This window comes from Psammomys obesus, unplaced genomic scaffold (assembly GCF_907164565.1).
Source record: "Psammomys obesus unplaced genomic scaffold, mPsaObe1.curated_primary_1811, whole genome shotgun sequence".
Taxonomy (NCBI): Eukaryota; Metazoa; Chordata; class Mammalia; order Rodentia; family Muridae; genus Psammomys; species Psammomys obesus.
Window position 1 is genome coordinate 7,373,426 of NW_026591643.1, and position 27,948 is coordinate 7,401,373.

The window sequence follows — 27,948 nt, forward strand, 5'->3', positions numbered from 1 at the left end:
TAAAACAACAACCCAGAATTGCTAAAACAATCTTGTACAACACCAGATTGTCTGGAGGTATCTCCATCTCTGATCTCAAGCTGTACTACAAAGCAATAGTCATAAAAACTGAAAGGTTCTGGCATAGAAACAGAATGGTGGATCAATGGAATTGAATAAAAATCCAAAAATAAACCCACACACCTACTAATACTTGATTTTTGACAAAGAAGCCAAAACCATGCAATGGAAAACAGACAGATTGGTCATCAAATGGTGCTGGTCTTACTGGATGTCTACATGTAGAAAGATGCAAATAGATCCATATTTATCACCATGCATAAAACAAAAGTTGAAGTGGATCAAAGACCTCAACATAAAACCAGATACACTAAATTGGTTAGAAGAAAAAGTGGGGAAGAGCCTTGAACTCATTGGCACAGGAGACAACTTCCTGAACAGAATACCAACAGCACAGGCTCTAAGAGCAACAATCAATAAATGGGACCTCATGAAACTGAAAAGCTTCTGTAAAGCTAAGGACATAGTCATCAGAACAAAATGACAACCTACAGATTGGGAAAGGATCTTCACCAAGCCTATATCTGACAGAGAGCTGATATCCAGAATATATAAAGAACTCAATCAATTAAAGAGCAAAAAAATCAAGTAACACAATTAAAAAATGGGGTACAGAACTAAACAGAGAATTCTCAATAGAGGAATATCGAATGGCAGAGAAGCACTTAAAGAAATGTTTAGTGTCCTTAGTCATCAGGGAAATGCAAATAAAAATGACCCTGAAATTTCACCTTACAACCATCAGAATGGCCCAGATCAAAAACTCAAGTGACAACACATGCTGGAGAGGATATGGAGAAAGGGGAACCCTCCTCCACTGCTGGTGGGAATGTAAACTTGTACAAACACTTTGGAAATCAATATAGCACTTTCTGAGACAATTAGGAAGAGTGTTACCTCAGCTATAGCACACCTAGGCATATATCCAAAAGATGCTCAAGTATACAACAAGGATATTTCCTCAGTCATGTTTGTAGTAGCTTTATTTGTAATAGCCAGAAGCTGGAAACAACCCAGATGTCCCTCAACTGAGGAATGGATACAAAAAATGTGTTATTTTTATGCAATGGAATACTACTCAGCAATTAAAAACAAGGAAATCATGAAATTTGTAGAGAAATAGTGGGAACTCGAAAAGATCATCCTGAGTGAGTTATCCCAGAAGCAGAAAGACACACATGGTACATACTCACTTATAAGTGGATTTATATTATAACGTAGGATAAACATACTAAAATCTGTACACATAAAGAAGCTAAGCCAGGAGAAGGACCCTGGGTAAGATGATCAATCCTCACTCACAAAGGCAAACGGGATGAACATTCAGAGTGGGAGAAAATAGGCAACAGGACAGGAGCCTACCACAGAGGGCTTCTGAAAGACTCTTTCCAGCAAGGCTTCAAAGGAGATGCTGAGACTCATAGCCAAACTTGGGCAGAGCTCAGGGGATCTTATGAAAGAAGGGGAGAGAGGAAGACCTGGAGAGGACAGGAGCTACCAGATCCAAAAAATCTGGGTCCAGGGGTCTTTTCTGAGACCAATACTCCAATCAAGGACAATAGATGGAGACAAGCTAGAAACCCTGCACAAAGTCTCCAAGTGAGTTCCCTACTTAGTAATGGGAATAGGTGCTTTCTCTGACGTGAACCCAGTGGCTGGCTCTTTGATCACCTCCCCCTGATGGGGAGCAGCCTTAGCAGTCCACCGAGGAAGACTATGCAGCCAGTCCTGATGAGACCTGATAGCCAAGGGTCAGAAGGAAGGGGAGGAGGACCTCCCCTACCAATGGTCTTGGGGAGGGACATGGGAGGAGATAAGGGAGGGAGGGTGGAATTGGGAGGGGCTAAGGGAGGGGGCTTTGGCAGGGATACAAAGTGAATAAATTGCAATTTATAAAAATACATAAATAAATTAAAAAAAATAAAAATATAATTTTCAAAGCCCACAGATTTTATTTTTGTGTTTTCTGGATTGTTATTCCATCATTCTTTGGTGATCAATAACATTATTTATTGAAATACATAAACTAAATACTATTTGTCTGGTATAGAAGAGTAATTGAATCCTTGCAGAAAGACTGAAAATAAAGAATATTAAGGCTAGGTTTCAAGGTAGCAGTGACCAGTGCGTGCCACATCTAAGGGGCAGAAGATTAGAGACTGAAAGTGGTGAGTGAACAGGTGTTTCAATCCAAAACCCCGACTTCGGTGCTTCCTGGACTGGAGGGGACACTAGGGTGTCCGGGACAATCAGATTCAGGCCCTATGTGGCTATCTCCAGGGCCCAGGAGTCATGAACTGTGAAACCCCTGCCCTTTCTGCATACTTGAGATAGTGCAGGCCCCAATTCCAGGGACCCACTGCTCCGGTAGCCAAACATCAGATCCCTCCCGATCCCCCACCTCAAGTGCAGTGTCTGGATTCCTAGGACAGCATCTGAACCTCCAGGTTTTATTGGTCCCCGTGTGGAGACCAGGTGGACAATAAAACCATATATAACCCCGGACCCAAGACTGCTGAGCCCAGACGAGCCTGAGTCCCGATAGCACAGTATGTTGCAGGCCTGTAACCCCCAGCTTAGCTGCCTTCAGAGGCACCAGATCTCCTGAGGCAGCTACCTGAGGTAGAATGCCGCCCTGCAGCTGCGACCTGAGAGATCCGTGCCCTGCCCTTCCAGCACTCAAGACCACACCCCATTCCCTACAGGCACCTGTGCCCTTGTCCTTCAAGGCACCTGCTCCCAAGTCCCTGCCCTTCAAGGTGACTGCACCCCTGGCCTTCAAGATATCTGTACCCACACCCTTCCTTCTGAAACACCTACCACAGTTTAGCTGCATCCCAAAATGCCAACAGTCATTCATGTTGGACCTCTGTCATCATTCTGAAGAGTACTCCAGACTCCAGAGACGGGGAGATCCACTCTCTGGTGCAGTCTCCACAAACAAACTGCAAAGGCTAAGGACCATCCACCCTTTCTTCCTCCATAAGATTCCCTGCACTCTGCCTAAAGATTGGTCCTAAGTCTCAGCATCTGCTTCGATCCCCTGTTGGGTCAATCATTTCACAGAACCCTCTATGGTAGGCTCCCATCCGGTTTCCTCTCTTCCACTGCTTCTGGTGTCTATCCTGCTTGCCATTCTGAATGAGATTTAAGCATCCTCCCTAGGATACTCCTTGTTCACTTCCTCCTAATGATGCAGCCTTGCCAGACCAATGAGGAAGAGGATCCAGAGAGTACAGATTAGACTTAAGCTATGGGCAGATAGCAATAGTGGAGAACTCCCCCTTTTAGTGGACTAGGGGAAGGGGATGGGGAGAAGAGAGAGTGAGGGTGGGATTGGAGAGAGTTGAGGGAGGGGGCTTCAATCGTGATATATAATGAATAAATTGTGAAGAAAAAATTAAAAAAAAAACTACAATCAACAAAACCCAGGACAACTAAAGGAGATCAAAGGGATACAAATTGGAAAGGAAGGTTATCTCCGTGCATGGTACTTGTTTGGAGTATCAGTCTCAGGAAAGACCCTTGTGCTCAGATTTTTTGGTTTTGTTGCTCTCCTTGTGGAGTTCCTGTCTTCTCCTAATCTTACTATTTTCCATTTATTTCATAAGATTCTCTGCACTCTGCCCAAAGGTTGGCCATAAGTCTCAGCATCTGAGAGTCTGCAGGGCAGAGCCTTTCTGGATGCGGATTGAGCATTTTAGCCAGAGTACTCCTTGATTAGTTTAGGTGTACAGATTTTAGTAGGCTTATCCTATATTATATGACATGATCTGATTGGCCTGCTCTTTGATCACCTCTGCCTGAGCAGGGAGCAACCTTACCAGGCCACAGAGGAAGACAATGCAGCCACTCCTGATGAGACCTAATAGACTAGGATCAGAAGAAAGGAAAAGAAGACCTCCTCTATCAGTGGACTTGGGGAGGGGCATGTGTGGAGAAGAAGAAGGGAGGGTTTGGGAGAGGAGGATGGAGGGAGCTACAGGAAGGATACAACGTGAATAAAGTGTAATTAATAAAAACATTAAAAATTAATTAAAAAACAAAAAATAATAAAAAATTAAAGATAAAAAGAAGGCAAGCTGGGCTTAAGTCACAGTGTAGATAAATAAAAAATGCTTTTCATTCATGCAACAGCACAGTAAGGAAGGCTTAGGGGTGGGCAGATGTGTATAAGACAGTGTACAAAGAATGTTCAAACTTACCAAAGAAACCTGATCTAATCATGAGCACATACATGAAAAAGAAATAATAGCAACACTGTATACAGCTAAAATTTAAAGCTTGTAATTATGATGTCTTACTTTGTAACAAATAAAATTTGTAGCACATCAGTTATTTTTACCTTACAAATTCTGTGTATCAATATTCAAACTTGACAACATGTAGATAGAAAAAAATGCAATGCAATAAAAAAATACATTGATTTCAAAACAAAAAAAAAATAGCCAGAATTAATATAAATTATCTAGGGGTAAATCTAACCAAGAAAGTAAAAAACCTATAAGACAAGAATATCAAGTTTCAGAAGAAAGAAATTGAAGAAGGTACCAGAAGATGCCAAGTTCTCCTATTCTCATCAATCATTAGAATTAACTCTGTAAAAATGGCCACCTCACTAAAGGCAATCTACAGGTTCAATGCAATCCCCTCATAATAACACATTTTTCACAGACCTTTAAAGAACAAGCCTAAACTTCATATGGAAAACAAAAACCCAAAATAGCTAAAACAATCCTATAAAAAAATAGAACTTCTGGAGGTTTCTCCAAACCTGACCTCTAGCTATACTACAGAGCAACAGTAATAAAAACTGCCTGATGCTAGTAAAGGAATAGGCTGGTTTATCAATGGTATCGAATCAAAGACCCAGAAATAAACCCACACACACCTATGTACACCTGATCTTTGACAAAGGACTCAAAACCATACAATGGAAAAAAGACAGCATCTTCAACAAATTGTGCTGGTCTAACTGGATGCATACATGTAGAAAACTGCAAATCAAACCATATTTATCAGCCTGCATAAAACTCAAGTACAAGTAGATCAAAGACCACAACGTAAAACTAGATACACTAACTCTGCTAGAGGAGAAAGGAGTAACTGGATAAGAGCCTTGAACTCATTGGCACAGGAGACAACTTCCTGAACAGAGCACCAACAGCACAGGCTCTAAGATCAGCAATCAATAAATAGGACCTCATGAAACTGAGAAGCTTCTGTAGAGCAAAGGACACTGTTAAGAGAGAGAGAGAGGAAAAAGAGGCAGTTTACAGACTGGGAAAAGATCTGCACCAATCTTACAGTGAACAAAGGGCTAATATCCAGAATATATAAAGAACTCGAGAAATTAAACACCAACAAAACAAATAATCCAATTTAAAAATGGGATACAAAGCTAAACAGAATTCACAACAAAGGAATCTCAACAGAGGAGAAATGCTTAATATCCTTAGTCATCAGGGAGATGCAAATCAAAACAACTCTGAGATTCCATCTTATACCTGTCAGAATGGTTAAGGTAAAAACCTCAAGTGACAACACATGCTGGAGAGGATGTGGAGAAAGGGGAAACCTCCTCCATTGCTGGTGGGAGTGTAAAGTTGTACAACCACTTTGGAAATCAGTTTGGTGCTTTCTCAAAAACTGGCAATAGCCACCTCAAGACCCAGCTGTACCACTCCTGGGCATACACCCGAAAGATGTTTTAATGTTTGATAAGAATATGGCATACAGGTATTCAGATATAGCTCAGCTGTCCAATTTGCTATGATCCTAGATTCCATCTGCAGCACTAAAATTTTCCTCTAGTACAGTGTTAACTCAGTGTCCTGAGTTGCATGTGAAATGTTCCCTATGGGCTTATGTATTTGAACACTTGATCTCCAGCTAGCTGTTTGGGAATTCTCCAGAACCATCAGCAGGTAGAGTCTCACTGGATGAAACAGGCATCTGGGCCAGCCTTGAGATTTTATAGCCTGGCTCCAACTCCGGTTCATTATCTGCTTCCTGGCTATGGAATCAATGTGACCAGAGCTAGACTTCTCATCAAGGTTGGACCGTGTCCCTTTAAACATAGAACCAAAATAAGCCCTACCTCTCTGAGGTTGCTTCTTGCCTGGTATTTTGTCAAATCACTGAGAAAGGTGTCTAATACCAGGAGAGGTGGAATCAGGGGCAAAGGGAGACTGCTCTAGTTTTAGCCCATCGGCAGAAAGTGCCACAAAACACGTGCTTGAGTGGATATTCAGGGTTTACTAATGCTCAAAAGAAAATCCAGTTCCTCCACTCCCTCATTCAGTATTGTGTAAATCCAGAGTAAACTTTAGTGAGGGTAATGAAAAGAAGGCATTTTCCATTAGCTACAGATAGTACTCACATGCATTTATCTCTGCTTCTTCCCCAAATCATATAAACAAAACATTTAACCCACAGGACAAGCAGGGTGACTTGAGGATAGCTTGTTTCTGAGCTAATGTGTGTAAACACACTTTGTTTTAAAATAACTTCTAAGATCTACTTATTTTATAGGTGACTGATGTGCATGGAGATCAGAAGACATCAAATTCCTCCGAACTGGAACTGTCAATGGCTGTGAGATGCCGTGTAGTTGGTGAGGACTGAATCTGGCGCCCTGGGAAGAGCAACAAGTTAAGAACTGCTGAGCTATTTTGCCATCCAGTAAATACGTCTTCATTCAGATTGGAGCGTAGAAATACTTGGGATAGTTCACACTCTTAGCCTTTTCTCCCAGGAATAGTTCAGGTGGCTGTGAGCCTTGATTTTCTTTCTAACCACCCTCAGAAACATGGAAATTCCAAAACTGTTAATGAAATTCTCACCACATGGGAAGAAGGATGGAAATGCCTTAGTTAATAAGGTTAAAAACTGCACCCCCCAAAAAAAAACAGATTAAAAAAACAAAAACAACATTCTTTTTCTCAAGCAAAGACAACTACATAATCTACTGTATTGTTTTCATGTGTCTTTTAAAACTGTTTACTTTCATTGCCAAGAATCACAAAGCTAAATTTATTCTAAGTTGAGTGACTTTCTTATTTCAGACTCCCAAAACTGTTTTCTTTTCCCCCATCATTCCTTTATACATACTCCTGCTTAGCTCTATATTTATATTAGCAGCTTATAAAACTGCATCCGATTTATGTGGATGAAATTAAGTTCTCCTGGAAATGTGTGTGGTAGACATTGCTAAACTCTCCCACATTAACACAGCAGATAAACTCAGTTGCTAGGCAACTTGCTGGGGTCTTCACAGAAGGCAATGCCTCCCCACTTATAAGAATCTTTCTAAATACTTCAGTTTAAAGTCCAGTGACTTCACAACCTACCTCAAAGCTTCTGTTAGGCAAACAGGTTGCCTGGCCTCTGTTCCCATCCATGAGGACAAAGGGAGACTCAGAAGCCTGCTCCCAGTATCTGCTTGTCCTTTGTGGACAAGAATTTGTGATTAATGCTTCACTGCATTGTTAGCATCTCACAAAATGCCAAACACAAAAAGAATACAACAAACACAAGTCTAGCAAGTTCTTTCACTCAGCTACTAAAGTTTTAAAGAGGCCCTTGGGTCAAGCAGTAGAAAATGACAGCACAGACACCCTGGAAGTTTGAATGAGAATAATACCCATAGGCTCACATATTTGAATGCTTCGTCATTAGCGAGTGGCACTACTTAAGAAGCATTAGGAGGTGTGACTTTGCTGGAGTGTGTGTGCTCTTGTAGGAGTAGTTGTGGCCTTGTGGGAAAAAGTGTGCCACTAGAGTTAGGACCGGAGGTTACAAAACGCCTATGCCAGACCCAGTCTGCCTACCTGCCTGCCTGCCTGCGTGCATGTCTGTCTGTCTCTCCCTCTCCCACTCTTTCCCTTCCTCCCCACACCCCAGTTATAGATGAGGATGTAGCTTTCAGCTACTTCTCCAGCACCACATCTGTCTGCCATCATGCTTCCTGCCATGATGATAATGGACTAGTCCTCTGAATCTGTAATGAAGCCCCTAATGAAATGCCTTTTTTTATAAGAGTTGGCTTGGTTATGTTGTCTCTTCACAGCTATAGAGCAGTGACTAAGACAGACACCAGGTGGCTAAGAAGTAGCTTCTGTTCTTAAAGGGCACCCCACATGGTATGGCAGGTAGAAGTAAAACAGGTAAATCAATAACTCAGTGTTCACACAGAATGAAAATATGCAGTGGGATGTATAGGTCTGGCAACAGGGCTAGCAATCTGGGTAGTTAACCAGAGATTCAGTCATAAGCTATGTCCAGATACCATGAGTAAAATTAGCTCAGCTATAAGTGGTAGGTATGGTGGTGTGTGCCTGTAATCCCAATGCTTGGGAGGTGGAGGTGAGAGGGTAGGAGTTTAAGGTTGGCTCTGGCTACACACTTAATCCAAAGGTAGCTTGGGCTCCATGAAACCCTGCATCAACCCTCCCCTAAGCCCTAAAAAAATGAATTACAGGCAAATTTAAATAATCCTTTCTCTTATTAGAGGATGGGTAGAAAAGAAAAAAAATTAGATTATTAACTATACAGCTTATTTAATGCTTCATTCCATATGAGAATCCAAATAGTTATAAATATATATGTATATACTATCTTAGACACATAACATGACAGTGACAGAGACAGAAATCCTTTCTGTATGTTCCCTATCCCACTTGATAAATACCAATCCATCATCTAAGCAGACTTTATTTGTAAGCGTTGGCATTATTATCCATCACTGAGGTAACTGTACTTCTCCTTCACCACACCCATGATGTTCAGGAGAACTTGTTGAAGAAGGTGATGCTTTTCATCACTAAGAGCAACAATAAATACCTGGGACCTCATGAAAATGAAAAGTTTTGTAAAGCAAAGGACAGTTTTATCAGAACAAAATGACAGCCTACAGACTGGGAAAGGATCTTCACCAAGCCTATATCTGATAGAGGGCTAATATCCAGAATACATAAAGAACACAAGAAGGTAAACAGCAAAAAATCAAGTGACCCAATTAAAAATTGGTGTACAGAGTATAACAGAGAATTCTCAATAGATATTGAATGGATATTCAATACTATTATATTCTAGTATATATTCAATAATACTAGTATATATTCAATACTCAACAGATATTCTCAATAATATTGAATGGCAGAGAAACACTTAAAGAAATGATCAACATTCATAGTCATCAGGGAAATACAAATCAAAACAACCCTGAGATTTCACCTTACACCCATCAGAATGGCCGAGATCAAAAACTCAAGTGAGAACACATGCTGGAGAGGATATGGAGAAGGGGAAACCCTTCTCTATTCCTGGTAGGAATGTAAACAACCACTTTGGAAATCAATCTGGCCCTTTCTCAATTAGAAATAGCGCTTCCTCAAGATCCAGCTATACCACATCTAGGCATATATCCAAAACATACTCAAGTATACAGCAAGGACATTAGCTCAACCTTGTTTGTAGCACCTTTATTTGTTATAGCCAGAATCTGGAAACAACCCAGATGTCCCTCAACAGATGAATGGATACATAAATTGTCATACATTTACACAATGAAATACTACTCAGCAATTAAAAACAAGGAAATCATGAAATTTGCCAACAAATGGTGGGAATTAGAAAACATCATCTTGAGTGAGTTATCTGAGAAACAGAAAGACACACATGGTATGTATTCACTTATAAGTGGATATTAGACATATAATTTGGGAAAAAATACTAATATCTGTACACCTAAAGAAGCTAAGCAAGGAGGAGGACCCTGGATAAGATGACCAATCCTCATGAATAAAGGCAAAGGGGATGGACATTGGAAGAGGGAGAAAACAGGCAATAGGACAGGAGCTCACCACAGAGGACCATTGAAAGACTTTGTCCAGCAAGGTATCGAAGGAGATGCTGAGACTCATAGCCAAACTTTGGGCAGAGCTCAGGGAATCTTATGAAAGAAGGGGGAGATAGGAAGACCTGGAGAGGACAAGAGCTCCACAAGAAGAGCAACAGATCAAAAAATTCTGTGCCCAGGGGTCTTTTCTGAGACTGATACTCCAACCAAGGACCATGCATGGAGATAACCTAGAACCCCTGCTCAGATGTAGCCCATGGCAGCCTAGTCTCCAAGTGTGTTCTCTAGTAAGGAGAACAGGAGCTGTCTGTGACATGAACTCAGTGGCTGGCTCTTTGATCACCTCCCCCTGAGTGGGGAGCAGCTTTACCAGGCCACAGAGGAAGACAATGCAGCCAGTCCTATGAGACCTGATAGGCTAGGGTCAGACAGAAGGAGAAAAAGACCTCCCCTATCAGTGGACTTGGGGAGGGGCATGGGAGAAGAAGAGAGAAAGATGAGAGAGGGAGGGTGGGATTGGTAGGGGATCAGGGAGGGGCTACAGCAGGATACAAAGTGAATTAACTAATTTATAAAAATATAAATAAATTTAAAAACAGTGAAAAAGAAAGATGATGCTTTTCCTTAAGACTAGAAGGTGACACAGAGATGTCCAGGTCGTCTTTAAAGGACCAGGGGCAAAAGGGATGAATTTGGTACAGGGCAAAGGAAAGAGTGGTTGTGAAGAACAGTGTTGTCAAAACTCCATAAGTTTCATGTAAGAAGAGAGGTGTGTGTGTGTGTGTGTGTGTGTGTGTGTGTGTGTGAAATATTAGCAGAAAAGCAATGCCTTAGATTGACTTACATTAAGTGAAGACTCGTAAAAATAATTATTAGCTGAGCACCCACTATGTGCTAGGCTCTGTTCAAGGTTCTGGATAACAGAGTAGAAGCACAATATAAAATTTGGTAACTGAATACCTAAATGCCACAATTTTCTATCTATTAAACTAATAATTACACAGCTTACTGAATGCTTCACTCCACATGCCAGTCTCTCTGTGTGCATGATTTCACTTGATCCCCACAGCTGGGTACAGTGACTTCTGATTCTACATTAAAGGGCAGAGGCTCAAGGAGATTGAATCACTTCACCATGATCACATGACTAGATATATTCAGAAGCTGGCAACTAATAGTCGATCTGTCTTGCCTGGGACGGAAGCCATACTGCCTAGGTTGGAATTCCTATGGCCCCCAATTACCAGCTGTGTGACCTTGGGCAAGCCACCAGGATTAAGCACACTGTGCGTGGTTTTCTAATCAGTAAAATAAAAATCATAACTGTCCCTTCCTTGCAGTGTTGTCATGAGGGTTCACAGAGCAGTCCCTTAAAGCAGTTGTGACACTGTAAGAGGTGCTTAATGAATCATTAGCTGCTGTTACTAACCTGGCAGCAAACAGGTTTATCCAGCCTGCTCCCATTTAACCGAAAAAGGTCACAGAGCTTTATGTGAGTTAAGCAAGGGAGGGTTTGTTTGTTTACCCTGCTTAATTCAGTAGCATCTTCCTTCTCTCATAGCAAACTCTCACAAGCACCTGCTAACAGCCTTCCTTGTGTACAGTGCTTCTGACAAGTGAGGGTACCTTCTCATTTGCATCTTTAACCGATAATTTCCAAAGCATGTGGAAACTACAGTTGGTTTTTAGGAAACCTGCCTTTGATTTCCTTTTCTGTCCTGTTTACCAACAGTGAAGGGGCTCTAAGAGCTCACCCATGCTCTAATCCAATCTTGTTCAACACTTTCACAAAAATTTCATTGTACAATAGGTGAGTGAGTCCAGTCTCACAGAAAAGCAACATGGGGGCACCATGTCCTCAGGGAAGGGGCAGCAACTGCCGCCAGGTCACTCAGTGTGGTTACTTGGCTCCATGCAGTACGCACCTTGAAAGAACTCTCAGTACTCACTTCAGTGTGGTGTAGTCAATAGTTCTCTACAGCAACCCCACACGCGGTGAGTATTACACCTAGGTTACAGAGGAGGGAATGAGGCACAGAGCTAAGCGGGGTTAAGTAGCGTGCCCAAGGTCACCCAGGAAGGAGGCCGTGAGCTACATTACCAGTGCTATGGCTTTGAATGTGGCGCCTAACAGGACAATAAAACAGTACTTCGTACTCTCCACAACTGTCTTTATACTGAGACAGGTAGTATCAACATTTTACAGATGAGGGAGGTCAGGAGTCTTGGGAGGCTTGCCTACCGCCTAAAGGACAGTGAGAGGAGTCCTGGGACTAGAATCTTCCTTTTGAATCCAAGGTGCCCCGCAGTGCACACTGGGTCGAAGGCGTTGATGATTTCCGACGTCAAAATCCATTACTCCCATGGCTGCTGCTGTGACCGCTGTTATTTTCTGCAGAACACCCTCCCCCGAGCGCATACAGAGGAAAATAACAACGACGAGAACACAGCTGATTCCGTATGCAAGCCTGCAGAGCTGAATCCATGCATAATTTACTCAACACTGCCCTGCAGCCACTTAAGCTGAGGAGAGACTGCCATAAATTCAGGTCTGCATACGCTAATTTATTTCTTATGTATTTTATTGATACATACCTAAGGCCTCCAGCGAGCGACTTCAACACCTGCTTGAAGGCACCAGCAGCCCCAAGTTTGAAAGGGGCAGGGAACGGAGACCCTGAAATGAGCACTTAACTCCGTGTGCAAGAACCAGCAAAGTTAAATTAGTTTTCGGGCAAGCTGCTTGCTCCCACCTCTTTTGCGATGCGCAGGACTGTAAAGGTTGCTAAGTCTCTTACTCTCCTTTGCTTGGTAATGAGAATGTCGGGACAAGCCAAAGATGAGCAAATCAGACAGGGATTAAATTAGGGAAGAAAAATTAGAATGTTGCTGTTTTCTTGAGAAGTTACTGAGGACCAGACACCACTCTATGCACTGAGGCAGCACAAATATCACCCCTACAGTCACCTAGAAGAAATGTCATCTGTCCTGATGGGAACAAACTTCTTTCACAGGGTGGTAAGCTGGAGCCGGAGGGTGGGGGGGTCAGGGAAGAGACCATGGAGAAGTTGATTTGAAAGTGTTCTCTTCATTTTTCACTGTTTTCTAAACTCATTTTGTCCAGCTCTGGATGGACTTCAGTGCTAGAATACTTGCCTGGCATGTGAATGGCCCTGAGTTCAGTCCCCAGCCTCCTCACACCCAATTAAAAAGAAAAAGAAAGAAAAAAAAAGAAAAGAAAAAAGAAAAATAGTTTCAAAAGTACCTGGGCTTGAGTTCTTCAGAAGCCAGAAGCTGTCTGTAAACGCTTCCTGTATGATTTGCTTCACATGGCACACTTTCCAGTAAGGTGTTCTGACCCAAATGGACAGTCCTGTCCCAGAGAGGCCAAACTCTAAACCAACCTGGCAGAACCAATGTGTGTGCTTCTACATAAACCTTCAACATCCCTGAATCTGTCTCTACATACACTGACGGGGCTGCAAGGAGAGATGGAGAAAGGGCAATGACAAGGACCAGAATGGGACAACTAGACCTTAGGAAGAGGCTGAGACATGACTGTATCTACTCCTAAATTGTTGATTTTTGTTTTCTTTCCAGTTCTTCTTTTGCAGACTCAACAGGGTATGAATCAAAAGAAGGAAAAGGCTTGTCCCTATAGATCAAACCTAGCCTGGTCAAGTAGTACTTTTTGGCCATTTGCCCGCAGATTCAGTGCCGCTATGCGGGACTGCCTGGACCTTGGACACGGAGACTCACCCGCAAAACATGAAGATGGTGCTGGAGGTGGTGTCGTAGGGCAGAGGCAGTGTCTGCTGGAGGCACAGCTGCTCACACCCTCCGTTAAAGCCATCAGAGCAGTCAATGCCCTTGGAGTGGTCATAGCAGCCGGAGCCGTCCTTCATGGGCCTCAGTTCCTCGGGACACTGTTTGGAGAGAGGACAACAGGGTGGTTATGATGCAGGAGGCGGCCGGTTCCACCTCTCTCCCACAGATGGGGACCAGAGCCTTGCTGACCCACTAAGAACTGCGTGGGCTTGGATAACACTCTACTTCTACAACCTCGATAGACCTTGTAGTGAGTGGGGCTCCTGTGGTCATCTTTGTCATTGAGTTGTGAACCTGAAGGGACATGATGTCATAAATGCTTAGGACACAAACTTTCACACAAACGTCGTAAAGGTCATTAAATACCAACAGGTCATCTTTTGTTTGTTTGTTTTGTTTTTATAACTATTGCCTGACCAGGTCCTCCGCTGTAACGGTTACCTAGAAAAGCTGCTAGGGATATTTTTAAAAACTTAATACATTTTAAAATCTTCTCACTGTGAGACCTTGGGCAAGTTACTACCCTCTCACAGCCTCGTTTTTGTTGTCTATAAAATGGATGTAATGTAACTGTTGACTAGCTGTGAAGCTTCAGTGTGAAGCGCAAGCATGAATGCATAGCTCATTTTAGAATCTGTTACATTCTGGTACTCAAAAATGTGTATTACCTTTTTATGTGGACTTGATATCTTTTTTACCTTCATCCTTGGAGCCCTAAATAAGCAACTTGTAGGCTCACAGTAATGCGGGGGACCTCATGACCATCTGGCTTCTCTACATTGTCCCCTCTGTGGCCACTGAAACCATATTTCTAATCAGCACGTCTCAGCATCAGCAAATAAATGAGTCTACAGATGCTTGACTCGTTCTTATGCTGATATTGCAAACTGATTGCAAATCCTGTTGGCCAGGTACATATCCTTGCATGGAACCGTAAGTCTCTTAACAAACCTCAGAGATTGCCCTTTCCAGGACCTCAGCTGTGACATAATTTTCTATGCATCTGTCACTGTGAGTCTCTGAGAATGAGAGATACTGTGTTGAAGTTCACCTGCCTATCAATTCCCATCACTGGGTGGGCTAAGTTATCTCCAGGTCTGCTGATGGAGAGGCAATCCCCGCACCCCTGCCTTTTGAACAAGGTACCAGGTTTTAATTTCAGTCACCTTGCTGTCATTTCCACTAAGATAACACCCAGAGCTTAGCCCTCTTCATCCATCAATAGACATCACTGATTAAAATGCCTCTTTTTCTCCACTCTGCCAGCTCTACAGTCTCCTCCTCATCTTCCTACAATTATAGGAGTAACAACAACACACATATACACACACATTAATTTCCAAAAATCACCTTAATAAAAAGGAGGTCAGAGCTCTTGGAAATTAAATTTTGCCTAAGTATGATTTGTAATTATAAATGCACTGTAATCATAAATGCACAGGAGAGTTCCTTGATACATTTGAGACTGGTACCAGCAAGGGTGATGGATAAATTAGGTTATAAATGGCCTTTGTCAAGCTGCAGAAAGGTTATAAAACTGCTACAGTTTGTGCTTAAAAATAAAAATCAATTCTGCACTAGTGAAGTGTTGTACATATTAACCCAAGCTCAGGAGAGGGCTGCCTGTTTCTGAACATCAACCATCCGTCAGAGGGTGCTGATCATGTGGTTACTTAGAGAAAGCTGCCATCCTGGGTCCTGGGTCCTGTCATTTCTCCATTTACAGATGAGGGCAGTGATGAGGTTAAAGAAGTTAGTGTCGGAAAAAGCACAACTTCCTAGGTTGGCCAACTCTAGCTCTTAACTCAATTTTGTGTGGTGGTTAATCTTGATTGTTAATTTAATTGGATTGAGTTACATAAAAGATTAGTAGTAAAGCCCTGTGTGTCTGTGAGGATATGAAAGAAAGAAAGAAAGAAAGAAAGAAAGAAAGAAAGGAAGGAAGGAAGGAAGGAAGGAAGGAAGGAAGGAAGGAAGGAAGGAAGGAAGGGAGAAAGTTATCGCGGCATGCCTTCGAAGGTTGTATCTTGGTCCTGCTTCTTTCTTTCACTCTACACTTCCTGGCTGCTATAAGGTGAGCAGCTTTTTCCCCCCACTATGCCTTTCTACCATACTGTTCCTCAAGAACACATCCCAGAAGCAATGGTGCCAGCTGATCATAGACTGTACCATCTGATACTGATACTATGACCACATCACATCTTTCCTCTTTTAAGTTGTTTCTCAGGGATATTTGTCATTATAATGAAAAGCTGAGGAACATATTGGATAAGTTGCTTCAACACCCAGTCATTTGCTAAGTAACAGATATTAGAGAGTTGGAGCAAGGCAGGCCTTCAGATATTCTAACCACCTTGCTTTACAGCTGAGATTCAGATAATGGCCACACACCCTGGACAGACTCTCAGCTAAGGCCTCAGGTCTCCCTAGTCTCAATTGTGGACTCTGTCCACATACTCCATTTTGGCCATAGAAGAAATGTTTGTCATCTCTCTGTGCATCATGGGACTCACTTGAATATGAAAATAATAAGACCTCACTTGGTGACATTTCTGTAATCTGTAAGAAAACCCACCAGGTTTTCTGTGGCTGGCTTTGGATATGACTCAATAAGCACTCAACAAATGAAAAGATATGTATAGATAAACTATAAAATAATTAGCACATTGTCTCTCTATCTTCATAGAAAAATGAGATAAAACTCCTAGTTGACTTTCTTTTCTTTTCCTGTTGGTCAAGTTCCCCAATTGGATCACTTAGCAGATACTCATTATTGAGCAAATAATATTGACTCAATGCTGGGCAAATGTATTAGGTGCTAGATGTAAAGTAATATATAAGATAGCCAAGCTCTTGCTTTCATAGAACTTAAATTATAGAGCATGGACAAACAAAAGCAAAACAAATAAAATGATTATACAAGTGAGTCATTTAGTATAACAAGAAATGTATAGAAGTATAATGTAATAAAGATTTTATAAGGATGAGGTGAAGGAACAAACTAGATAGAAAATAGACAGACTTTCCATTTGAAAAGAGGCTTATGCTACTTATCTTAATGTGTTGTATCAGTTTGAGAAATATTGGCAGCTCTACTGTATATGTTTTCCAATTCATGACTATATCATGTTTTTCCATTATTTAAATTTTATTTAAATTCCATTCCTTTCATTAGCATTTAAGTTTTAACAAATGCCCCATACACATTTTGTCAAATTACTGCTTATGTAGTTCATTGTGTTTTAGGGATTGTGGATGATACTGCATAATTTTATTTCTTTGTCTCTGGGTTAATTGCAATACATAAAGTAATAATAAACAAAGACAGCTGAGGGGTTGGAGAGACTGACAGCTTAGCAGTTAAGAGAGCTCAGTGTTGCCCTCGAAGAGGACCAGAGTTCAATGCCCAGAATCCACAATTGTCAGTAACTCCGGCTCCAGGGGATTCAAGAACTTCTTCCGGCATCAGTTGGCACTCATGCACTTGTTCACATGCACGCGCGCGCGCGCGCGCGCACACACACACACACACACACACACACACACACAATTTTAAGTAGAACCAGTTGTATTTAAAAAAAAACACAATCTAGGAAAAAGTTAACCAGTTGTATTAACAAAGAAAAACAAACAAACAAAACAAACAAACAAACAAAAAAAACCAAAACTGGTTAACTTTTTCCTAGATTGTCAAGTCTTCCTGAACTCATCCTTCATGATTGGGATTAAAATACATTTCTTTAAGCATTTGGTCAGTAAACAAATATGTGCTTTATAAACACGAGCATTACCATCCTTTATATCCCCTTCTTAGGATATGAGTTTTCAAGTTTTTTCTGTTATTAATGGCTGGGTATCTATCACTGTGTTTAAGAACAGAGGTTGCTCCTGATGCTTGGGAGAAAACGGGAAGCCATAGTGGCCTGGTGCTCTCATGTTGGTGGCTGCTTTTCAGTGTTGAGAATTTCTTAGGAAATCATGTCTTTGAGAAACCAAACTTTACCTGTGCTTTTCTGACCAAAACTAAAGTTTTACCAGTCTTTCTTGCTATTTACACTCACCATAAACCAAGGTAAAATCAGTAAGCAAAATCCACACTAAATGCTAAGGAAGTATTGGACTTCCTCAGCATTTACCCTGCCAAATTAACTAGCCGGTCACTTTAGCCTACCATAAAAATCTGAAGAAACAGACAAAATGTAAACACATTTTTTGAGAGACTGTAGCATCCACATCCCATCAAAGTCACTGTCTCATGAAAAACTCCATGAGGAGTGTTTATTGTTGGTTCTTTAGTCTTCTGAACTCCTTCCTTCCAGAGCAACCTTTTTGACTGTCTTCATCGTCTCCATCAGCCTGGAAATCAGTGTCAAAGGCATAAGAACTATGTAAGTTTCAGCTGTAGTGACAGCCCCGTTCCTGAGATGTTGATTTTCTGTACCAGTTCCATTAGTATCCCTGTGACTAAAGCACCTAAGACAAACAACTTAAAGGAAGAACTTCTTTCAGTCAACGTTTCTGATCATAGGAAAAATGTGGAAGAGGAGGCTGGTCCTGTTCTGTGGAAATCTTACCTCTTATTTTGGTATTTGTTTCATTTGGGTCTTTATGTGGTGATTAGATCATGGGGACAGAGCTGTCATGTACAGTGTTCGTTCCCTGAAGAGGAAGGGAGACCTCAGTTCAATTTTTTTCAAACAGGCAGACACAGTGAATAAAGCAAGTCAGGGGCCTGTCCTCTCCTTGTGAATCAAGGCCCCGCTGGTTTCAAAATTCTGCTCTTCAGAACTGTCAGGCATAAATGTCTGGTAGTTAAGATACTCAGTCTGTGGTGTTTTGTTATAGCTGTTTGTGCTAAAAAAATATTTGTTATTGATTTCTAGCTTGCTTCTACTGTGATGAAAAACATACTTAGCATATATGAATTCTTTAAATCTATTAACTTTTTCCTGGCCAAGAGTATATATATATGCAGCCAGTCCTGATGAGACCTGATAGGCTAGGGTCAGATGGAAGGGGGAGAGGACTTCCCTATCAGTGGCCTGGTAGAGGGGTGTGTGTGTGTGTGTGTGTGTGTGTGTGTGTGTGTGTGTGTGTTCTATCTTACCATCTTGTAGGCACCAAAATGTATTTAATTTTCTGTTTGCAGCACTGTATTCTATATAGGAGTTCTTTAAATCTATAAATCAATTAACCTTTTTTTCTGGCCAGGGATATATATGTCTTACCATGTATTTTATCTTGTAGGCACCAGAACGTTTAAATTTCTGTTTGAAGCACAGTTTCCTACATCTTTTGATAGATAGTGTTGTTTCATTTTTCCTATAATGCTGCTAATTGTTCTGACAGATGCTGCAGGAGAAATCCTGAAGAAATCAACCATAATTGTGGATTTATCTTTTTCATTGTCATTCTTTCAGTTCTTACTTTGTTCACTTTTCTGTTGTCTGGTGTAAAAACACGGTGATTATGTCTCCTCTGTTAATGACTCCATTATCTGTATATGACAATCTTCCCCAGTAATTTCTAATAAAGCATGTATTATCTACTATCCATTATAGCCACTCCTACTCTTGTTTTATTTACATGATTCAGATATTTTTTTTAAACTTCAACCTGGAAATGAGAAATAAATTTCAGATAAGCAGCATATAATTGAATAGTGTTTTCAATTCACTGGCAAACTCTTGTCTTTTAAATCTGTGTACTCAGATGACGTAGGTTTGACATGTCACTTGCTACATTACTGACATCAACAGTCTGCTTTCTGTTCTCTTTCCTTTCTTCCCCCTCGTCTCTTTCCTGTGGGTTGCAGTTAGGAGTCTCGCTTTGGCTTATCTGTTTGTGAGTACCTTTCCTTGTGTAGTTTTACAGTATGATTGCTTTAGGTTATACCTTGTCACAGTCGACTGGCACAGTCGCTTTTCCCGATGAAGTAATGTTTATTAGCCTTATTTCTATTTATGTTTCATGTCCATTTCTCTTCTCCCATGTAATGAAATTTCTTCACCATTTCTTTCAATATATCTAGACTCAGTTGGACAGTGCTGTCAATTTTTGTTTCAATCGTTAAACAGAAAGTTATAGAGATGGAAGATCTATTGTGTCTACCTGTATTTTTGTTCTTCCTTTCTTTTTAGTGTACCAAAATTCCTCATGTGACCTTATCTTTATTTACTTGATTTACTAATGATAAAGTGTCATTTAGCCCAGGCTGGCCTGCTTAACGTCAGGATGCTGCATGTTAGGCATGCTCTCCACATCTACATGTCTGTCATTTCCTTTCGGTTTAGACAATGCCTTCAGCAGTTCTTCCACTGACAGTTTGCTGGGCACAATATCTTTTTTCTCTAGCTGAGAGTGTTCTAATTTCTCTGGGATACCTCACTCAGGATGATCTTTTCTAGTTTCCACCATTTGCCTGCAAATTTTATGATTTCCTTGCTTTTAATTGTTGAGTAGTATTCCATTGTGTAAACGTACCACAATTTCTGTATCCATTCCTCCGTTGAGGGACATCTGGATTGTTTCTAGCTTCTGGCTATTACAAATAAAGCTGCCATGAACATAGTTGAGCAAATGACCTTGTTGTGTACTTGAATATATTTTGGATATATGCCCAGGAGTGGTATAGCTGGATCTCCAGGAAGCACTATTCATAATTTTCTAAGAAAGCACCAGATTGACTTCCAGAGTGCTTGTACAGGTTTTCTACTACACATATATCTGTTTGTTTGTTTTTGATTGAGCCTTCTGTAGATTTCTTACTTGTTTCCAGAGCGTTTGTGGAAGCAATTTCAAAATTATACTTATTTTTAATATTTTTATTGAAGAATTATAATACAAGTTATTTTTGTGTTGGACTGTACTGTTTTTTTTTTTTTTCACTCAGTTTGAGAGATTTCTGGTTATTGGAAAGACAAAGGACTCCCAGTAAAAGCCTGGACAGTTAAGCATTATGCTCCTGTGTTTTGACTTTGGATATTGCTCACATCTGTTTTCCATGTTCTGTCTGATACTGCTTTAGCAGGGGAAGAGTATTTCTGACAAAGGTAGAGAGATGTCCGCATTCTCTATGTGGCTTCTACTGACATCTAAGAGGTAAGGCTCCTGCTTTTGGCTGTGGGAGATGGGGAGCTGGTTCTACTTAGTACTTCAGTGACACTGTTCCTTCCAAGATGGCAGCAAGTAAGCCTAGATGTTGCGCCCTGTCTGGCTTCTCTGATTCCACTCTGGTCTACTGGGCCTCATTAGTGCTGGTCACTGATGGTCATTCAGACTTTCTTCTAGTCTTTGTGTGACAACAATACAGTAGGGAAGGGGATGGCACTCCAAGGCCCTGTGTTAGTAGAAGAATTCCAGGCTCCAGCTTACAATAAATGTGACAGAAGTAGAGTTCTCTTTACCTGAGGATGGAAATTAAAGTCTGGCACTTACTTGACCTTTGCTGAAATGGAAGCAGGCCATGTGTGTATTTTTCCCTTGTGGTTTTGGGAGTAGAGCAATTATTATTTAATAATTTTCAGCTCTGCCTAGCTACTCTTCTCCTAGAAACTGGTATGATGCTTTGGGAAATTACACTTTATTTTTTATTAATTCAGTTTACATTTCGGTCATGGGCTCCTCCCTCCTCTCCTCCCAGCTCCACCCTCCCTCTCACATCCCCTCTTTCCTGTCTTTAGAATAGGGGAGCCCCCTGACCCAGACACCCCAGTTCATCTATTTCCGTGAGGACTGAGTTTGTCTTCTTCCCCTGTCACCTTGTAGGGAGTCCATTAGTGGGAAGTGAGCAAGTGCAGGCAACATCCCTGTCAGAGATAACCCTCACTCCTCTAACTAGCGGTGACATGAAGCCTAAGATGCCAGAGGACTTCTCTTCTTGGGGTCTGTGCAGGGTCATATATCTATCCTGTACTATATGACTGAAATTTGCTTATAAGTGAGTACGTACTATGTGTGTCTTTCTGGGTCTGTGTTACCTCACTCAGAATGATCTTTTTCTAGTTCTATCCATTTGCCTGAAAAGTTCAAATTTCATGATTTCCTTGCTTTAAATGGCTGAGTAGTATTCCATTGTGTAAATGTACCACAATTTCTGTATCCATTATTTGCCTGAGGGAAATCTAGCTTGTTTCCAGTTTCTGGCTATTACAAATAAAGCTGCTATGAGTACGGTTGAACAATTGTCCTTGTGGTATGGTGGAGCATGTTTCGGGTGTAGGCCCAGGAGTGCTACAGCTGGGTCTTGAGGTATGGCTGTTCACAGTTGTCTGAGGAAGCACCAGATTGATTTCCACAGTGGTTGTACCAGTTTACACTCCCACCAGCAGTGCAGGAGGGTCCCCTTCTCCACGTCCAGCAGTGCAGGAGGGTCCCCTTCTCCACGTCCAGCAGTGCAGGAGGGTCCCCTTCTCCACGTCCTCAGGGGCATGTGTTGTCCCTTGGCCATTCTTACAGGTGCAAGGTGGAATCTCAGAGTCCTTTTGATTTAAATGTGTCTGTTGGCATTTCTGAGCTGCTACTTCCTTTGGCAAAGAAAAAACCCTTAATACTCCCTTTTATTTCTTTAGATACCAAGGTCTCCAAGTGATAGCTTTTTCTCCACCTCTGAGAAACAAATGGGGGTTTAGTTGTGTTTAGCAGGCCAAGAATAGAGAAAAGCTGTCTATTTCACCACAGGCTGTACAGTCCCACAGCTAAGAATGACTGTTATTTACAGTTTTTCAGAAAAGGAAGAACAGTGACAGAAACTAAAGACCACATGTGACTTGCCAAATTTAAAACAGTTACTACATAGTACTTTATACTTAAAAAAATAAGAAAAGAAAAAAAAAAGAGTTAGCCACTGACCCATGACTTTAGGCCTGAAAGGCACCCATAGTTTATTCTATGTATATTCTATGTATACCTGGAGCATTTGGGAAGGGTTGTAAGCAGAGGAACAAAGTGATTTGTTTTGCTGCTTTGAAGAGATTACCCAAGGTAGTGAATTCAATTATCTCTAAGCATTTCTTAGAGCTCACAAAAGGAGCCCTGGGAAGCCGGCTCTGTGAGAGCTGGAATGGAAATGGGAGGGAGGGCAAGCCCAAACAGCATGGAGCCATCCCTCTGAGGCTCCACCTCTGCTCTGTGATGTACAGTGGGCACATGAGAGAGAGATGGAGTCTAACCCAGGTCAGCTGGGACACAAAAGCTCACAGCTTCCATTCTGGGAAATTTCTCCATTTCCTGGGAGGATACATGAAAAGATTCAGGCCCCTGAGCTTTAACCCATCTTCTTTCTAGAGGAAGGCAACAGAGGGTGCTTGAGAAATTCCCAGCTGCTCCACCATGGGCTGGTCCTATCCAAATCGCCCTTCCTGAGCCTGTTCTTCTGTTCCCTGTGCCTGCTCTTGATGCTTCTCAGCCCTATTTTTCATCATCACCAAGCCATTTGTTTTTGTTTGTAATTATGCATTTTAATGTTCATTAATTATGGAATGCAAATTGTTCCGAGTGCAAAATTTGTAATGAGCTGTTCTGCCACCCCGCCCCCACGTCTAGAAGGTCGGCCAGCTGCTCTCAGCAGTAGGAAAAGCAGCGAACTTAGAAGACAATGCAACGAAATGCCTTCTTCTGGGGACAGAGCTTACTGTAAGGTAAGTAAAACTGAGGGGTTTCCTAGTGGCACCAAAAGAGAACCCATCTCTCTTGGACCCTAAGAGACCTCAGTGTGTGCCTCCTTTATATGAACCTAGCCTCTCACTGCTGGTGTTTCCAGAACTGGTTGCCTGACTTCTCTTACCTCAGTTCTTTTTAGATAGGGGGCAGCTAAGTCACATCCCCACAGGCTAGGGGAAACAATTTCTTAGAAACTGGAGTTTCATTTGTCCACACCTTAGCCTCTAACGGGTTATGTGGCTTTGGTATAACACAAAAGATTCCATTTTTTTCCACTATAAAATGAGGACCCTCGACAGTGGAGGTTGGAGAAGCTGTTCAGTGTTCAGTTTGTGTCATAGTATTGTGTAAAGGAGAGAACCATCTTGAATGCATTTGAGAGGAACTGGCTGGATTTCAGAGACTCAGAATGCCGATGTTTTTTCTTAACTATGGTCAAACTGTACCCTCCTCTTGGGAATGTGCAAGTATTATGTTTCCCTAGGTCTCACCAGAGCAACCATAATAATAGGGCTACTCTTAATTATAATGTTCCTTTTAACTTGAGCAAAGCTCAGATGATCATGGTGAAAACTCAGTGACACAATAAGGCAAGGATGAGGCTCTAGAGTCTTGACCATGAGGCTCTGGCAGAGCACTGTGTCAATCACATAGATTTTTGTTTGTTTGTTTTGTTTTTCAATACAAGCTTTCTCTGTGTAGCCCTGGCCGTCCTAGAACTCACTCTATAGACCAACCTGGCCTTGAACTCACAGAGATCTGCCTGTATCTGCCTCCCCAGTACTGGGATTAAAGGCATAGGCCACCTCTTCAATCATATAGAAAAACCGAATTACAGTGAGGTCTTTCTTAGCCATTTCTTTGATGTATGTCCTCACTCTGCTGAGACTCGGTTTCTACATTTACACAATAAGGAAAGTAGATGAGATGCTAGCTTTGAGAGGACAAACTGAGAACATCCTTGACACAAAGCAGGTGCAAACGAAATGTGGGCACCTCGCTCTTTTCTCCAGACAGAACACCCTTCAATGAGGAGTCAAAAAGACCATTTTAGGAACATCAGCAGACATGGTCAGACTGACTCTTCATTCTTATTGCCAATGCTGAAGTTGAATCAGTATGCTCCTGGGCACTTTGCAGATGAGTAAAATCAGGGTTCAGAAAGACCAAGCCTACCCCTGAGAAAGCCTCTGATGGTAAATGTGTCTGTTCCTCCGATCCTCATGGAGGCTGGACTGCCATGTCCCAAATGGTTCAGATTGGTGAGGTCTACATGGGATTCCGGGAACCTTCTGAGAGAGGCTCTCTGCTGGGTCAAGCAGCTTTCAGAGCTTTAAGAACAAAGAAGTCATTTGTTTTTCTTTTCTTTTTTTATTAACTTATTTTTTATTAATTACAATTTATTCATTTTGTATCCAGGCTGTAGCTGCCTCCTTGTCCTGTCCCAATCCTGCCCTCCCTCTCTCTTCTCTACCCCTAGTCCACTGATAGGGGAGATCCTCCTCCCCTTCCAACTGACCCTAGCCTATCAAGTCTCATCAGGATTAGCTGCATTGTCCTCCTCTTTGGCCTGGTAAGGCTGCTCCCTATTCAGGGGGAGGTGATCAAAGAGTCAGCCACTGAGCTCATGTCAGAGACAGCTCTTGTTCTCTTTACTAGAGAACCCACTTGGAGACTGAGCTGCCATGGGCTACATCTATGCAGAGGTACTAGGTTATCTCCATGCATGGTCCTTGGTTGGAGTATCAGTCTCAGAAAAGACCCCTGGACCCAGACTTTTTGGCTCTTTTGCTCTCCTTGTAGAGTTCCTGTTCCCTCCAGGTCTTACTATTTTCTCCTTCTTTCATAAGATTCCCTGCACTCTGCCCAAAGTTTGGCTAAAGTCTCAGCATTTGCTTAAATACCCTGCTGGGGAGAGTCTTTCAGAGGCCCTCTGTGATAGGCTCCTATGCTGTTCCCTGTTTTTTCCCTCTTCTGATGTTTCTCCCGTTTGCTTTTCTGAATGAGGGTTGAACATCTCACCCAGGGTCCTCCTTAATTAGCTTCTTTAGGTGTACAGATTTTAGTATGTTTATCCTATATTATTATGCCTACTATCCACTTATAAGTGAGTATATACCCTGTGTGTCTTTCTGCTTCTGGGATACCTCACTCAGGGTGATCTTTTCTAGTTCCCACCATTTCTCTGCAAACTTTATGATTTCCTTGTTTTTAATTGATGAATAGTATTCCATTGTGTAAATGTACCACAATTTCTGTATCCATTCCTCCATTGAGGGTCATCTGGGTTGTTTCCACATTCTGTCTATTACAAATAAAGCTGCTATGAACACGACTGAGCAAATTTCCTTGTTGTATACTTGAGCATGTTTTGGATACATGCCTAGGAGTGGTATAGCTGGATCTTATGGTAGTGCTGTTCCTAATTGTCTGAGAAAGCGCAAGATTGATTTCCAGAGTGGTTATACACGTTTACATTCCCAGCAACAATGGAGGAGGTTCCCCTTTCTCCACATCAGAAAGGTCATTTGTAACAAACAGGCTTGGATGTGCAGGTCAGACACAGCATTTGGGGACAAGAAGGAGAGAAGAAAACAAGAAAGGACATAAAATAAATATTTATGGGCCACCTACTGTGGGTTTCATACTTTTCCGTCTAATGATCCTGAGTTTTCACAAAGCCCAGACGTTCCTCTCACAGATACCCATTTTAAAAACAAGGTTACTGAAAATCCCGTAAGCTAAGCAAGGGTTGCTGAATTCTTCAACATGGGCTGTTGTTTGATAATAGAATGAGGGGATTTGTGGTTCTGCATCTTTCGGGCTGCCCGGTAGCCTCTGAAAGGCTCCGATGTCATCAATCTCTGGGGGGAAAAAAGGATGAAGCACAGGGTCAGAGTGAGAGTGAGTGTGAAATGAAGTCCGTGTCACAAGATCTCCGGTCCAGCTGAGGGTACTGGAAAAGGAGCTTTTCTTCCTAATAAGTGTTACTGATCTTTTAGCTGGGCTGCCCGTACCTGGCCAGGAGGCAGCGGGGAGCTCACCACTCCAAAACCGGGCCAGGTGGCAGCTAGGGCAAGTTGGGGTGGCTGCTTCAGCAACAGCTGGTAGCTCGCTGCTGCAGATGGGCACTTCGGTGGGTGGGCGGGCGGTGCGGCCTGAAAGAGCGATCCTTGGTGAAGAGCAGAAGCTCCAAGCAGCTGGCAAGCTCTAGTGGCGACCTTAAGGATGCTTTATTATATGTGGAACAGGGAGTTACAAACACTGGCAGTGGGGAGGGGTTTTGAGGATGAATGTGGCTGGGACTTAGTATGCTGGCAATGTTCTCCTTGCATGGGGAAAGAAAATAGGTGGCAAGGTCATGTGACTGACCACCTGTAGCCCTCTAAAGGCTGAGAGAGCTTTGTCCCATATCTTCTGTTCTCAGGATAAGATTTTAAATTTTCTTGGCTTTTTTTTTTTTTTTTTTGGCTTTTCAACATAAGGTATCTCTATGTAGCCTTGGTTCTCCTGGAGTTGCTTTGTAGACCAGAGTGGCCTTGAACTCACAGCAGTCTGCCTTCCTCTACCTCCATGAGTGCTAGGATTAATGGTGTGCGCCACCATAGCCAGGCTAGAGATTTTTAAAATTATTTCTATTTTTTCTTCACAATTTATTCATTATATATCCTGATTGAAGCCTCTCCCTCAACTCCCCCAGTCCCACACTCCCTCTCTCTTCCCCCCATCCCCTTCCCCTAGTCTACTGAATGGAAGTTCTCCACTATTGCCATCTGCTCATAGCTTGTTAATTCTCACCAGGACTGCCTGGACCCTCTTCCTCTGTGGCCTGGCAAGGTCACATCAGGGACAAGTGATCAAAGAGCAGTCAACTGAGTTCAAGATAGGGGCAGCTCCTGCTGCCCTCACTCAGAGATCCACATGGAGACTGAGCTGCCAATAGGCGACATCTGAGCAGGGGGTCTAGGTCCTCTCCGTGCATGGTCCTCCATTGATGTAGCAGTCTTGCAGGACCCCCTGGGCTCAGATATTTTAGTTTTGTCGGTCTCCTTGTGAGGTTCCTGTCCCCTCCATGTCCCTCTAATCCCATCCCTCTCTTTCTCCATAAGACTCCCTACTCTTTGCCCAAAGTTTGATCCTGAGTCACAGCATCTGTTTTGATCCCCTGTTGGGTGAATCCTTTCAAAGGACCCTCTATGGTAGACTCCCATCGTGTTTTATCTCTTCCACAGCTAAGATTTTAAATCTCAAGTTTGAGATTTCAGGGGTTTGAACATGTGCCATCTCGAAGATTCCATGCCAGTTCCTCTGGAGACATGGCCCATGAGCACCGCAGGGACTTGCCTTTCTTGGTTCCAGAGAGCCTCTTGAATGCTGCCTGGAATATACATGAGTGGAAAGGCCAAGCTGCCACCCCTCACTAACCCTCTCCCTCAATCTGTCAACAAGGCCAATAGGCCAGCAACTAATACTGAAATTGATTTGGACAAACAATCCAGTCAAGATCGCATAATTACTGGGAGTTTTAACAAACTCAT

The 27,948-nt window shown here is 42.2% G+C and overlaps 1 protein-coding gene across 3 annotated transcripts in view; it reads right to left on the reverse strand.

Annotated features, from left to right (window-relative positions):
* Astn2 (astrotactin 2) overlaps positions 1–27,948 on the reverse strand; it is a 1,010,996-nt gene that overhangs the window by 384,968 nt on the left and 598,080 nt on the right. For all 3 annotated transcript variants that reach the window (XM_055611729.1, XM_055611728.1, XM_055611727.1), the window contains one exon: positions 13,682–13,848. In XM_055611729.1, coding sequence (XP_055467704.1) covers positions 13,682–13,848 — 167 coding nt within the window. The remainder of the gene's footprint in view (positions 1–13,681; positions 13,849–27,948) is intronic.